The 15530-nt window shown below is 37.4% G+C and overlaps 1 protein-coding gene across 1 annotated transcript in view; it reads right to left on the bottom strand.

Annotated features, from left to right (window-relative positions):
• The window catches only part of LOC126458188 (ryanodine receptor), a 740760-nt gene that overhangs the window by 321680 nt on the left and 403550 nt on the right, over positions 1 to 15530 (bottom strand). The window contains exons 34-36 of the mRNA XM_050095064.1: positions 14761 to 15053; positions 12301 to 12475; positions 1512 to 1658 (exon numbers count right to left, since the gene is read on the bottom strand). Of these exons, the coding sequence (XP_049951021.1) occupies positions 1512 to 1658; positions 12301 to 12475; positions 14761 to 15053 (615 nt within the window). The remainder of the gene's footprint in view (positions 1 to 1511; positions 1659 to 12300; positions 12476 to 14760; positions 15054 to 15530) is intronic.

Genomic DNA, 15530 nt, shown 5'->3' with positions numbered 1-15530 from the left:
AATATGGCGACAGACATTTTTGAAAGAAGCTATACATAACACAAAAGTCTTTAATTATGCAGAAATAAAGAAGTCATTTTCTGACAGATCCTGAAAGAGGGCTGCCATTCAATCAAAAGACTGGTAATGAAGAAGAAGAAAAAGAGAACATATGACTTGTTTTATTTGATATTTTAAAACACTATGTGTGCAATTTATAGTGTGTAATTTCTCATGTAACTTATTCTCTCCCTTTTTGTAACTAGATTTCTGATTTCTAGAAGCAATTACAGGCATCAAACTGTTCATAAAAAGTGAACTGTTGATGCAAGTGGGCACCCAAAAATATGTCTACAAATGTTTTTAAGGAATCTTCAGGTATCATAGAAATACTGCTTCTTGTAACAGTTTGTTACCTGACACAATGTTAAATCTTTTACAAAGTTTCTTGTGTTTTAGCTGTAATCACCTCTTATCTTTTTTGTTTCAGACTGAACCTACACACACACACACACACACACACACACACACACACACACACACATCATTAACAATCATTGTTCTTACTACACTATGAAAATGAAAACTTTCAGTAAACCTATACTGCTGAGAAGAGGAGACAAAATAAAGGTCCTTGGTGTTCCCACAGATATTAATGTATCGTTTAGCCTAGCACTTGAGTCAGCCAATCAAAAACATAAGAAAGTAGCATGATATTCTTCCTTTCTGTAAGTAACTTAGTTTTTTGGAAAGAGCTGGTTGACGTGAAAGCCAAAGTAAGTACTGTTGTGCCCAATTTCAATGCTTCACTGTGTCTGACAACAGCATAAATGTAGCAATTATTTTATGCATTCACACATAGCTCATAATATGTTATTTAATGAATTATGACATCAGTTTGCATAATTGTAAGAAAGATTAGTTATGTACAGAGGCAAATAGACAATCATTTTTCCTAAGTGGGATGGGACAGAGAAGGATAAATTAGGGTACTATTAATTCACATTTTCCTTAGCTTTGCCAGAAAAGTGAGTGGCAAGGGGAATGAATTAAATTTGTCCACAACATGGAATGCTGCAGGGAGGAGAGAGGACGGTTAAGTTAAGTGGCAACTACTTGGTACAATGCTGGAAACTTACCTGAAAATAGTAACTGTGTCCATTTCTTCATTTGGGACAACTATAGATTTAAAACTGGACTTTAAAGGTAATGAATGCTTGGATTTTTCATGAAAACAGAAACCTCACAGTATCTGAACTGAACTCCACAAAATTACAGACAACATTTGACAATAATGGCACTATGGCTGATACTCAATCTCTACACTGCATGTTTGTATAGATTGGGAAGATACAAAGTATGTACAATGTTTTGCTAAAAATTTCCAGTTTCTAGTGATTCAGAAATAGAGCTCAAGATAAAGTGAACTAATAGTATGATGTAGCCTATACAGGCTCACCTGGTATTAATGCAAATGTACGGAGCTCTGACAATGACTGCAACACGTATGAAAAGTGGCATCTTCACATTACCTGTGGTATGACATGCCTCTCTGAATTCTGCAGTACTGCAGCTGACAAGGGGAGTGTCGTCGATGTTCTTCCCAACTCTATCTGTAGAATTTCTTTACTTGTCGCCTCTACAAAAATTGCTGGGAAAAGTTTTGTCTCTGGTTCCATCTGCAATAAAAAGACAGAGACAGGCATTACAAAGGATATTAACAGTGTGTTGACATATAGCAAAGTAGGTAACTGGTGTCATAAGTTACTATGTAGCTTTTTCTTCTATAGTTCCTTCAGGTCTATAAATCTAAGACTTACTTGTATCTACCTTGCACAAGGACCCCTTGTATGACTTTACATAAACAACGAAAGAAAAACACATTTTTGATACACATTGTTTTGTTGTTTCTTAAAATATTCCCCTCTAAAATTAATTCACTTCTGCATGTGCTCAAAGAAATTCTGGAAATATTTTTTTGATTCTAATGTCAGTACTGCTGTATCCCTAGCTACCGATTGTGACACAGCCACTAACCACACAGGAATGTACCATGAGTTGCTAAAGCCCCAGCTCATTGATGCACTACCTCATTAGATATAGATGTAGAGATCAAAGGAAAACAGTCTGAGTGAGTAACATGGCCCCACGGTGCCGAGCCGGTATCCTTCTGTCAGGTGGGTGCTTAGGTTGCTGCTTGCTCAGTCTGCAGCCAGTTCACATTGCTGACCACAACAAGGATCATTTCACTGCAGTGTCCAAACAGCTAAGCCATTGCCAAGTGTATCCTCTGCTCACTGCCTTGATGGACCCTGTCTTCAATCCAGTCTCAAGCTCAACACCCCTCTGGACTCTGTCTTCAACCTGTTCTCAAGCAGCCTACGTCCCACCACTGACCTGACCAAGGCCTTATGGACTCTGTCTGTGTAACACCATTCCAGTGCAACATCGGTACTTGATTAGCGGTCAAGAACATTCCAGTCCAACATCAGCGACTGACTTTCAGCCTGAAGCAAGTAGTGGAGACTTACATCTCGACAAACTGTGTTATTGTATTCTGCTTGTCTTAAAAAAAGTACAATTGTTTCTTTGTACCTGGGAACATTAAGTGTACTTTGTACCTGAGCACATTAATTGTAGTGTATTGCTCCCTTCAGTCACAAACACTAAATTTACCCCAAAGACATGGGTTTGAAAGGATTCAGTAGCTTCCTGAGGTGAAAAAAACACTGTCAACATGTTATTTGAAATAAGAAGAAGAAAAAGATGTGATTAGGTGATAAATTAGGAGAATAAATACAGTCAGACATTAAGGAAATGATTTTCTGCATCAATTAATCAATTATTTATCATGCTGTTTTAACATAACAGATGAAACTGTGTGCCTACGAATAAGTTATCCTCAAAGACATAAAGCTATTAGCCTCTGCATGAGTAATTTGTATTGAGCCTCTGCATAGGTAATTTGTACTGAGCCTCTGCATGGCTAATTTGTACTGATTTTACATTTTCTATGTTTATTTAATAATAATGTATTAATAATTATAGAGGAATTTGAATAATTTAATGCGAAATAGGCATTTAAATGTAACAAGAAAATATAATAATATGCGATAGGAATAACTGTATACAGAATTGTGTAATGTATTTGGTTTAAGTATTTGAATACTGTGAAAAGTGTTTGTAAATGAAAGATGATCAGGTATGAGAATATGAAGCTGATAGGAGGGGGAGGGGGGGGGGGGGGGGGAGAAGCAGGACAGAGATGCAAAGCAAAGATTTTGGTTTTTTTGGGTGGGGGGGGGAGCTGTGTAGGTAAGGTGGGCAAGAACGGCCTGGGGCAACATGTTTCATTTCCAAGGTAGGAATATGCCTATAGGTTTGTTTGGATGCTAGTCTTCAGTTTATCAGTTTGTGAACAAAGAATTTGAATTGTGAACATAGTGGAACTTCAGTTTATTTGCCTGCAGCTGTTCTGCTAGAACTATTTTTTGATTCTGATTGAACTGTTGTGTATAGTATGTGTTGGACCATCATTCATAGCAAAGCAGTTTTCTATGAATAAAACAACGGTATAATTCAAAATGTATGCTAAATATACATTAATATTCTTAACTCTCAATTTCATTTCTTGGTTTACTCGTCTTTTATATCAGTATTTCACTGACTGATTTCATAGGCTAATTATTTGCTTATGTAAGGTCATAATACAACAGTGTGCAATGAAACCCCTGTGTAGATGAACCATTTAGCAGGTTGTACACTTGCCCCATGGATTGTTAGCAGCAGAATTTACCATACAGTATTTACCATTAGGTAAAGTTGTGTTGTACAACAGGTGGCATTGTAATGATGAAGAACAATGCGAGGCTATTAGTTGTCATTCCCAACATTCCCAACCCAGCTGACATAATCTGCCTCTCTGAACATCATGTGACCACTGGTATAGAACTCTTAAGAGTTACGGGGATTAGGTTAGCATCTCACTTTTGTAGAGCAGAAATGGAGAAAGGAGGAGTTGCCACATTCATCAGGAACTGTCATAAATTTAAGAACACAGACATTCATAAATTTTGCCTAGAACAGCACATGGAAGCATGTGCAACAGAAGCAGAATTTCACAAAAAATCCTTCATAATATTAAGTGTACACCGAGCACCTGCAGGTAACTTTAATCTGTTCATAAACCACCTTGAAGCTGTACTGGCCCATTTAACAATCAAAAACCAAGAAATAGTGGTTGCTGGTGATTTCAATGTAGATTTCCTTAAAGACTAGATTTCCTTAAAGACTCTCCTAATAAGAACTTACTTGAGTTAAGTAACACTATCATTCAACTTAATTCCCACTGTAAAGTTCCCCACCAGGGTAGCCAATTGCTCACAAACAGCCATTGATAATATCTTTATATAAGAGTCCAATGAACAAAATTATATTACAAAACCAATAGCCAATGTCCTCTCGGACCATGACATGTAGTTCCCTCTGTTAAATGTTAATACTGAACAGAATAAAAAATCTGTTAAATCTGAGCTCAAGAGGGTAATCAATAAGCCAAAACTTGATTATTTTGGGACACTCCTCAGAGACATTCACTGGACTGATGTTCACAGTGCTCATAGGATGAGTGAAAAATATAACAATTTGGCCAAGAAAGTGCTTACCTTATATGAATAGTTTTCCCCCAAAACTACCCAAGATTAGAGCAAAGTCTACAAAGAAGCCATGGATTACTCAAGGAATAAGGGTATCTTGAAAACAAAAAGAAAACTATCTATCAATCCGAAACAGTTCCGATGTTGATGCTATAGCATATTACAAGAAATACTGCAAAATATTAAAGACTGTAATACGAACATCAAAGCAAATATATTACAAGGACAAGATAGTCATATCAGACAACAAAATAAAGACAATATGGGATATAGTGAAGGAGGAGACCGGTAGAACCAGACATGAAGAGGGACAAATAAAATTAAGAGTAAATGATACATTGGTGACAGATGTGCATAGTGTTGCAGAACTTTTTAACAAACATTTTATAACTGTTACTGAAAAGATGGGGTTGTCAGGTTCTGTAGATGCTGCTATGGAATAGTTCAGACCAGACATAGCAGCAATAATGTCCATCATAAAATCTTTAAAATCAAAAACATCTAGTGGGTATGATGAAATATCAACAAGGTTAATTAAAGAATATGATTCTGAGTTAAGCAACATATTAAGCTGTCTGTGCAACCATTCGCTTATCAGTGGAATATTTCCTGAGTGGTTGAAATATGCTGAAGTTAAGCCACTACTTAAGAAGGGAGATAAAGAAATAACATCAAATTTCCATCCAATGTCACTTTTGCCAGCTTTCTCAAAAATTTCAGAAAAAGTAATGTACAATTGGCTTTATAACCATCTTATCTCAAATAACATACTGTCAAAGTCACAGTTTGGATTTCTAAAGGGTTCTGATATTGAGAAGACTATCTGCACTTACAGTGAAAATGTGCTTAATTCATTAGACAAAAAATTGCAGGCAACTGGTATATTTTGTGATCTGTCAAAGGCATTTGACTGAGTAAATCACAATATCCTTTTAAGTAAATTAGAATATTTGGTGTAACAAGAAATGCTGCAAAATAGTTCAAATATTATATCTCTGGCAGGAAACAAAGGGTGTTATTTGGAAAGAGACATGTATTAAGCTATCGGGCATCATCCAACTGGGAACTAATTACATGTGGGGCCCCACAAGGTTCCATTTTAGGGCCCTTACTATTTCTCGTGTATATCAATGACCTTTCATCAGCAACATTACTAGAGGCCAAGTTTGTTTTGTTTGTTGATGATACAAACATTGCAATAAATAGCAAATCAAGTACAGTCTCAGAAAGATTGGCTAATAAAATATTTGTGGACATTAATCACTGGTTCCTAGCCAATTCTTTGTCACTAAACTTTCCAAAAACACACTACATGCAGTTCAGAAATTTAAGGGGTGTCCCACGAGTATATGCCTACCATATGATGACAAGCACATAGAAGAAGTGGACAGTGTCAAATTCTTGGGATTACAGCTTGATAATAAATTAAACTGGGAGGAGCACACCACAGAACTGCTGAAGCGTCTTAACAAATCTCTATTTGCAATGCGAATTGTGTCAGACATAGGGGATACAAAAATGAAAAAAACTGGCATACTATGCTTACTTTCATTCCATAATGTCATATGGGATCATTTTTGGGGGTAATGCATCAAGCCAAGCTAAGTTTTCCGGGCACAAAAAAGTGCAGTAAGAGATATGTTGTGTGGAACGCAAGAAAATCCTGCAGAAGCCTGTTTAGGGAACTAGGGATGCTAACTACTGCTTCCCAATATATTTATTCCTTAATGAAATTTGTCATTAAAAATATATCACTTTTTCAAACCAACAGCTCAATTCATGGAATCAATACCAAAAATAATCTTCACAGGGTTTTAAAGTCCCTTACTCTTGTAGTAAAAGGTGTGCATTATTCAGAAAAACACATTTTCAATAACTTGCCAGCAGCCATAAAAAGCCTAACAACCAATGAAATTCAGTTTAAGAGAAGCCTAAAGGATTTATTGGTGGCCAACTCCTTCTACTCCATTAATGAATTTCTCAATAGAACCAACTGATTTGTGTGTGTGTGTGTGTGTGTGTGTGTGTGTGTGTGTGTGTGTGTGTTTGTGTGTGTGTGTCTATATATAACTTCTGCACCATTTCAGTGCAGTAATGTGTTCATTGTAAATAAGTATTGTAGTAGTTCTATTGCATGTTTATTACCTTACAAATAAAAAAAACTTTTTTTAATTTTAAATTCAATGCATTAGTGTTTGTAAAATGATTCTTTCATATGGTGTTCATTAACAATAATGACGATCATTCCACTTGGGACCTGTGGAAGGTACATTAGCTTATTTGTTTCAGTTGTAAATATTTGTCATGTATTATTGTTTTTCTGACATGTTCTACATCCTGGAGGACCTCATCACTACGGATCAAATGGAACGAAAGTAAATCTAATCTAATAGATGACTTGTGGCAAGCAAACTGTTGTATACCATTCAACATTAACTGTTCTTCAATTCTCTAGAGTGATGATTGTGGTACGCCCAGTACAGAGAAAGAAATGAGTAATCATTTTCCTGGAAGTGCTTCACACATGCAAACCACTTTTGCCGGTTTTGGTTCTTGTCCAAACACCCAAAATGATACCTGCTGCTTAGTTTCCAACTGACGCATATACATATATCGAATTTTATCTCCTATTATGATGTTGTAACAGATTTTATATTTTCTCTGCCATATTTTTTTTAACATTTCCTTACACCCATTAACACGTGCCCATTCTGAGTATTGGTCAAACTGTGCAGAACCCATTGGGAGCAGCTCTTCTCCATAGCTAAAAGTTCGCACAAAAATCAGTGGGGTGCAGTCTCTGATACACCTGAGGATGTTTCTGTCTCACGGTAAGTCAACCACTAATTCTCTTCGAATCAATTGTTTTCAACAAAAATTGATTTTGGTCAACCTTCACAAAGTACGACCATGGTGAAATTCTGCAGGCCACCTGCAAAGAATCTTTTCTGAAAGCAGCTGACTACCCAAACTTGAACACAGCAATTTGAGGCATTATTGTTGAGCTAGACCTACACAAAAATTGTAAAAGAATCTTCCGATGAAAATCTTGACATGGAATATCCATTTTTCCACAACACTCTTTCTCTCTTTCTTTAAACACTCACTGCACACCAACTACTCAGTCAGCTTCTGAGTTGATATTGTTTTAACAGGAACAAATGACAACTAGTAATGTCACTTATCTGTAGAACCACTGAGTGGATGTTTATGAAAAAGTCCAAAAAGACATTTGGGTTCTTGATATTCTTGTCCATCTTCCTGCTTCTGATGACTACAGAGTCACACCTATGTAACTGTGAAGGTGAATCTATACAGAAATATACCTTAGAACAAGGCCTAATGCTCATAAAACAGAAATCACCATGGATGAGCCTACACTGTTGAAACAGACTGATGAATTCCATGCAGAACATATTTTGCTGATCAGATCTCTGTAAACTTCGCTGGGGTACTTACTGTACTAGAGAAACGTAATGCAATTTCAAGAACCTCTCACCACAGCTAATTCTACCAGTATACTATTCCATCCTATTACATAAGTATCACGCGATGACATTAGGGATAAAATATGAGAGAAAACTGGGCACATACAGAAGCAAACAATCTGTAATTTTTTTGCACACAACCAATTACTGGAATGTGAAGGGAGGTGAATTATATTTGCACTATGTAACCCCTGTATTGTGCTCTATGGTGTAGTCCTATTGGGGCTGCCTTGCTCTGACCTGTGAACTCGGTTAGTTTACCTGAGCAATTTCGGATGGATCCACACTTTTATATTGAAACTGAAATCACAGCACCTCCCTTTTCTTTATTGCCTTCTCATATAGGAGGCATTGCCAGATATGAGTTTCACATTAAAAAGCCATTAAAAAAAAGTTATAAGAATGATAGCATTCAAACCTTGAGCCTTTCAAAATGCAGTGTGACACAAATTCAGCTATAAAGTGGCACATGCAGTGGATTGACATAAGGTCTTCACTGGAGAAAACAAAGAAAGAAAAAATGAGACACAATGAAGCTCTGAGTTGATTCAGGGCTTGAATCAGGCTTACCTTAAATCGATATTTGTAAAAACGATATTTACTACACACCATATAGAGGAGGTGCTGATAGGCAAATTGTTGTTGTTGTGGTCTTCAGTCCTGAGAGTGGTTTGATGCAGTTCTCCATGCTACCCTATCCCGTGCAAGTTTCTACATCTCCCAGTACTTACTGCATCCAACATCCTTCTGAATCTGCTTAGTGTATTCATCTCTTGGTCTCCTTCTACAATTTTTAACTTCCACGCTGCCCTCCAATGCTAAATATGTGATCCCTTGATGCCTCAGAATATGTCCCTTGTCAAGTTGTGACACAAACTCCTCTTCTCACCAATTCTATTCAATACCTCCTCATTAGTTATGTGATCTACCCATCTAATCTTCAGCATTCTTCTGCAGCACCACATTTTGAAAGTTTCTATTCTCTTCTTGTCCAAACTATTTATCGTCCATACATGGCTACACTCCATACAAATACTTTCAGAAACGACTATCCGACACTTAAATCTACACTCGATGTTAGCAAATTTCTCTTCTTCAGAAACACTTTCCTTGCCATTGCCAGTCTACATTTTATACCTTCTCTGCTTCGACCATCATCAGTTATTTTGCTCCCCAAATAGCAAAACTCCTTCACTACTTTAAGTGTCTCATTTCCTGATCTAATTCCCTCAGCATCACCTGACTTAATTTGACTACATTCCATTATCCTTGTTTTGCTTTTGTTGATGTTCATCTTATATACTCCTTTCAAGACACTGTCCATTCTGTTCAAATACTCTTCCAAGTCCTTTGCTGTCTTTGACAGAATTACAATGTCATCGGGAAACCTCAAAGTTTTTATTTCTTCTCCATGGATTTTAATACCTAGTCCAAATTTTTCTTTTGTTTCCTTTACTGCTTGCTCAATATACAGATCGAATAACATCGGGGATAGGCTACAACCCTGTCTCACTCCCTTCCCAACCACTGCTTCCCTTTCATGCCCCTCAACTCTTATAACTGCCATCTGGTTTCTGTACAAATTGTGAATAGCCTTTTGCTCCCTGTATTTTACCCCTGTCACCTTCAGAATTTGAAAGAGAGTATTCCAGTCAACATTGTCAAAAGCTTTCTCTAAGTCTACAAATGCCAGAAACGTAGGTTTGCCTTTCCTTTCCTTTCCTTTCTTCTAAGATAAGTTGTAAGGTCAGTATTGCCTCACGTGTTCCAATATTTCTACGGAATCCAAACTGATCTTCCCCGAGGTCGGCTTCTACCAGTTTTTCCATTCGTCTGTAAAGAATTCGTGTTAGTATTTTTCAGCTGTGACTTATTAAACGGATAGTTCGGTAATTTTCACATCTGTCAGCACCTGCTTTCTTTGGGATTGGAATTATTATATTCTTCTTGAAGTCTGAGGGTATTTCACCTGTCTCATACATCTTGCTCACCAGATGGTAGAGTTTTGTAAGTACTGGCTCTCCCAAGGCCGTCAGTAGTTATAATGCAATGTTGTCTACTTCCGGGCCTTGTTTCAAATCAGGTCATTCAGTGCTCTGTCAAACTCTTCACGCAGTATCGTATCTCCCATTTCATCTTCATCTACACCCTCTTCCATTTCCATAATATTGTCCTCAAGTACGTCGCCCTTCATAGACCTTCTATATACTCCTTCCACCTTTCTGCTTTCCTTTCTTTACTTAGAACTGAATTTCCATCTGAGCTCTTGATATTCATACAAGTGGTTCTCTTCTCTCTAAAAGTCTCTTTAATTTTCCTGTAGGCAGTATCTATCTTACCCCTAGTGAGATAAGCCTCTACATCCTTACATTTGTCCTCTACCCACCCCTGCTTAGCCATTTTGCACTTCCTGTCAATCTCATTTTTGAGACGTTTGTATTCCTTTTTGCCTGCTTCATTTACTGCATTTTTATATTTTCTTCTTTCATCAATTAAATTCAATATTTCTTCTGTTACCCAAGGATTTCTACTAGCCCTCGTCTTTTTACCTACGATCCTCTGCTGCCTTCACTGCTTCATCCCATGGAGCTACCCATTCTTCTTCTACTGTACTTCTTTCCCCCATTCCTGTCAATTGTTCCCTTATGCTCTCCCTGAAACTCTGTACAACCTCTGGTTTAGTCAGTTTATCCAGGTCCCATCTCCTTAAATTCCCACCTTTTCGCAGTTTCTTCAGTTTTAATCTATAGTTCATAACCAATAGATTGTGGTCAGAGTCCACATCTGCCCCTGGAAATGTCTTACAATTTAAAACCTGGTTCCTAAATCTCTGTCTTGCCATTATATAATCTATCTGAAACCTGTCAGTATCTCCAGGCTTCTTCCATGTATACAACCTTCTTTTATGATTCTTGAACCAAGTGTTGGCTATCATTAAGTTATGCTCTGTGCAAAATTCTACCAGACAGCTTCTCCTTTCATTTCTTACCCCCAATCCATATTCACCTACTATGTTTCCTTCTCTCCCTTTTCCTACACTCGAATTCCAGTCACCCATGACTATTAAATTTTCGTCTCCCTTCACTACCTGAATAATTTCTTTTATCTCATCATACATTTCTTCAATTTCTTCATCAGCTGCAGAGCTAGTTGGCTTATAAACTTGTACTACTGTAGTAGGCGTGGGCTTCGTATCCATCTTGGCCACAATAATGCGTTCACTATGCTGTTTGTAGTAGCTTACCCGCATTCCTATTTTCCTATTCATTATTAAACCTACTCCTGCATTACCCCTATTTGATTTTGTGTTTATAACCCTGTAGTCACCTGACCAAAAGTCTTGTTCCTCCTTCCACCGAACTTCACTAATTCCCACTATATCTAACTTTAACCTATCCATTTCCCTTTTTGAATTTTCTAACCTACCTGCCCGATTAAGGGATCTGTCATTCCACGCTCTGATCCGTAGAACATCAGTTTTCTTTCTCCTGATAACGACATCCTCTTGAGTAGTCCCCGCCTGGAGATCCAAATGGGGGACTATTTTTACCTCTGGAATATTTTACCCAAGATGACGCCATCATCATTTAACCATACAGTATAGCTGCATGCCCTTGGGAAAAATTACAACCATAGTTTCCCCTTACTTTCAGCCGTTTCTGGTACCAGCACAGCAAGGCCGTTTTGGTTAATGTTACAAGGACAGATCAGTCAATCATCCAGACTGTTGCCCCTGCAGCTACTGAAAAGGCTGCTGCCCCTCTTCAGGAGCCACATGTTTGTCTGGCCTCTCAACAGATAGGCAAATAGGCACAACAAAACGACTGTCAGTAAGTAAGCTTTTCGTCAAAAACACACAAACAAACACACACACACACACACACACACACACACACACACACACACACACATGCAAATGCAACTCACACACGCATGACAACAGTCTCTGGCTTGCAGAGACTGTGGTCATGTGTATGTGAGTTGCATTTGCGTGAGTGTCTGTGTGTGTATGTTGTCTGTTTCTGACAGAGACCTTTTTGTCCAAAAACTTACTTGCTGACAGTCTTTTTGTTGTGCCTATCTGTGACTCAGCATCTCCACTACATGATGACTAACAACTATCCGTTTCATTAATGTAGTCATTATTCCATACTGGATTTTCCATTGTTTGAGCTTACCTTAAATCGATGGTTTGTTTCCTTTCCTTCACAGGTAAATGTCACATAACCAGTAGCAGCATCAACGAAGCACCCAATAAACATCCCCTGTGATGCCCCTTTTCCTGACGCATCATTTGTTACTTCATTGTAAAGCTCGTCAGCTCGCACCATGTAGCAACTTTGACGGTCAACACTAATAATGGAAAAGAATATCTTTTTATCACTAAAATAAGTTATCATTATTACATAAATAACTTATTTGTGCCTAGAAATAACTTTGAAACGCATCTTTTCAAAAGGAAAATTTTTGGCTAACACCTGCAGTAGAAGCAGAGGATGTACACAACAACAACAACAACAACAACAACAAAAAAATGTATAACACTTCCAGGAAATTATATTATGCATTTTTTCAGGTTGTGAGAAATATTTGTAGCACACAAGCTCATAGTAATACTACGAGTTCTTCATTATATCTAAATCACAGAACTGTAATTCCAGTTGCTGGTATTCACCCTCAGTTTTAGCCATGAATGCCTGTTAACAGTTATGGCTTGAGATGGAACACACAATGAGATTGTCATTGACAAAGATAAGAGAGTTCTAATCATTTACAAATTTTATTGGGAAGTCCTACAGGAAAGGTACTGTGCTCACTGTGATAAACTTCCCTGGAGTTTTGGTGAACCTACAAAGGTGATTATTTTTTCAACTTCCTTTAGGCTGACAATTAAAATATAAATCTCAGAAAGGATTTTGAACACATATAACATACAAGTAGTGCCAACTTTTTGGCATAGTCACAAGTATGATAAGTAAAGGGTGTTTATAAATGAATATTGGGGTTTTAACACTTTATAATATTTATTATATTACACTTACAGCTATAAATGATATATCAAATGAAAGAGCAACTCAAACAGTTTTACCAAGAACCTTATACATGTTCAATGTGAGCACCATTTGTCACACGGCACACATCAAGTCTACAGCCAAGTTCTTCCCAAACGTTGATAAGTGTGTCTTCAGTGATTGTAGCAACAGCTGCTTCAATCTGGTTTCTTAATTCAGGGAGGTCTGCAGGTAGCGGAGGTATGTACACACGATCCTTGATGAAGCCCCAAAGGAAAAAATTGCATGGAGTTAGGTCGGGTGAACGTGGAGGCCATGCAAAGTAAGCCCCGTCATTGGGCACCTTGCGTCCTATCCAGCGCTTGGGTACAGTGAAATTCAACGAATATAGCAGATTGTGGCAGAAATATTGCATGCTGCGCATGCACACTGGTGCCAAACACAACTGTTTGAGTTGCTTTTTCATTTGACATATCATTTATAGCTGTAAGTTTAATGTAATAAATATTATAAAGTGTTAAAACCCTGACATTCATTTATAAACACCCTGTGCATGTTTCAGGACATCATACCAACTTTCCTATTCCATCTGCAAGAACCCTGACACACATTTCTCGAGCCATGTTGTCATGATGCCCTATCGTTCCTCAACAAAGGAGCCAATAGGTTTCATGCCACAGGAACAATATCCAAAAATGCAAAAATGCATTCACTTACGAACAGAGAACCATATTGCTTCACCTCAAAAACTTTTTCTACAGGCCAAATGTGATGTGGTGAATCATTATCTCCATAATCCAGATATGTCACCAAGTGACGTCCACCTTTTCTGGAGATGAAGTGGTGTTTGGTTGGATGATGTTTCACCACCAATGCAGAACTACAGAGCATAATTGTGACACACCACATGAGGCATGCAGTGGAAAGTTTTAGAGAGATAAAAAGGGAAGCTGGTACTCTATTACTGGTAGACAAATGTCTCAGTTGCCAAGGTGAATAATTAGGAGACATCCAACATGTATAATTAGTACTTGCTTTAATTTCCACTCTAAACAATGATTAAATGGTTAGTCCTTGTAGCTTCTGCATGGAGTCTTAACAATATACTGCATTCCATTCCTCCCATATTAAACACTGTAGGAATAAGATGGCTACACAGTATGACTTGAATAGGAAGTGGAAGTGGTAAGAGTAGTGGAAACATGGTACTATTCACGTATTTTTTATATTGTCCACACAAACATTATAACACTGGTATTTGGAATACTTTCAAAATGCCACATGATGAATGACAGTAAGATTCTGACTTCACAGGTTGCATTACCAATGATGAAATTTTCTAAGTACTAATAATGGCAAGCATTAGCCTCTGACTGAATACCATCATATAAACCCAATGATTGGATGTTAGTCATTAAAGTAACAAAAAAAATGTATGTATAAGATTATGTATTGAAGTATAATAATTAAGAATGAGCATGTAACAAACAGGAAAGGATGAGCGTGAAGTAAAAACAAAGAGGGGAGAGGAAGGTAGTGGGAGGGAGACAGAGAGTAAGTAAATAAAATCTGCAAGTAAATACAATCTTTTGTAGTGTAATTTAAATATAAATTTGCAAATCTTACCTCTCCATTATTCTTTCATACTCATCCACAATTGTTACAGATGCTTTCTGAACATGGCTCTGGTTGAAGTCTTTTCTATGGACATGATACTGGGTTGTTACCCATCCAACATACACATGTGTTGGGTCCTGACCAGGAAATATTCGCACTCCATAGAAGTACTCATTTATAAGTTTGAGACATTCAGCATCAAAAATCTCATTACCAATAGCCTCTACACCTGTCGCTGCAGGAACAGACAAAGCCTTCGGTGATCGATCTGGAACCGATGGTGGAACTACCTTCAGGTCAGTCTGGAACAAAAAAAAGCATGACTGTAATGTCACAGTTTTGCAAGTATGCAGATCCAGTAAAGACACAATAGTAACTTTAAGTAAAGCTATCCTCAAGCCAAAATCGATTTGAAAACCACAGTGCTATACTAGCAATTATCGTGACGAAGGTTGTATGCCCTTGCCTTCATCTTATTTTTTAAATGATTCAACCACTGAGTAATAGGATGACCTATAGTTAAACACAAACTCTAAAATATGGTACAATTTTTCAAGTTCACAAATAATTGCCAGAATTGAAAGATGCTGTAAATGGATTTTTAATCTGATTCTTACCCATTGAGCTACCAAGTCAACATGAAAATATAAACAAGCAACCACAATTAGGAGAATAACAATAAGAAGAACAAGAAAGATAGGAGAGATAAATACAGAGAGAAAGAAATCATGTAACGCATCATGAAACTCCTTTTATGTAATTTGACACATAATTAAAAT

The sequence above is a fragment of the Schistocerca serialis genome, chromosome 2, assembly GCF_023864345.2.
Source record: "Schistocerca serialis cubense isolate TAMUIC-IGC-003099 chromosome 2, iqSchSeri2.2, whole genome shotgun sequence".
Classification (NCBI taxonomy): Eukaryota; Metazoa; Arthropoda; class Insecta; order Orthoptera; family Acrididae; genus Schistocerca; species Schistocerca serialis.
Note: the sequence above shows the minus strand (reverse complement) of the source record. Positions and strands in the feature narration are given on the sequence as shown.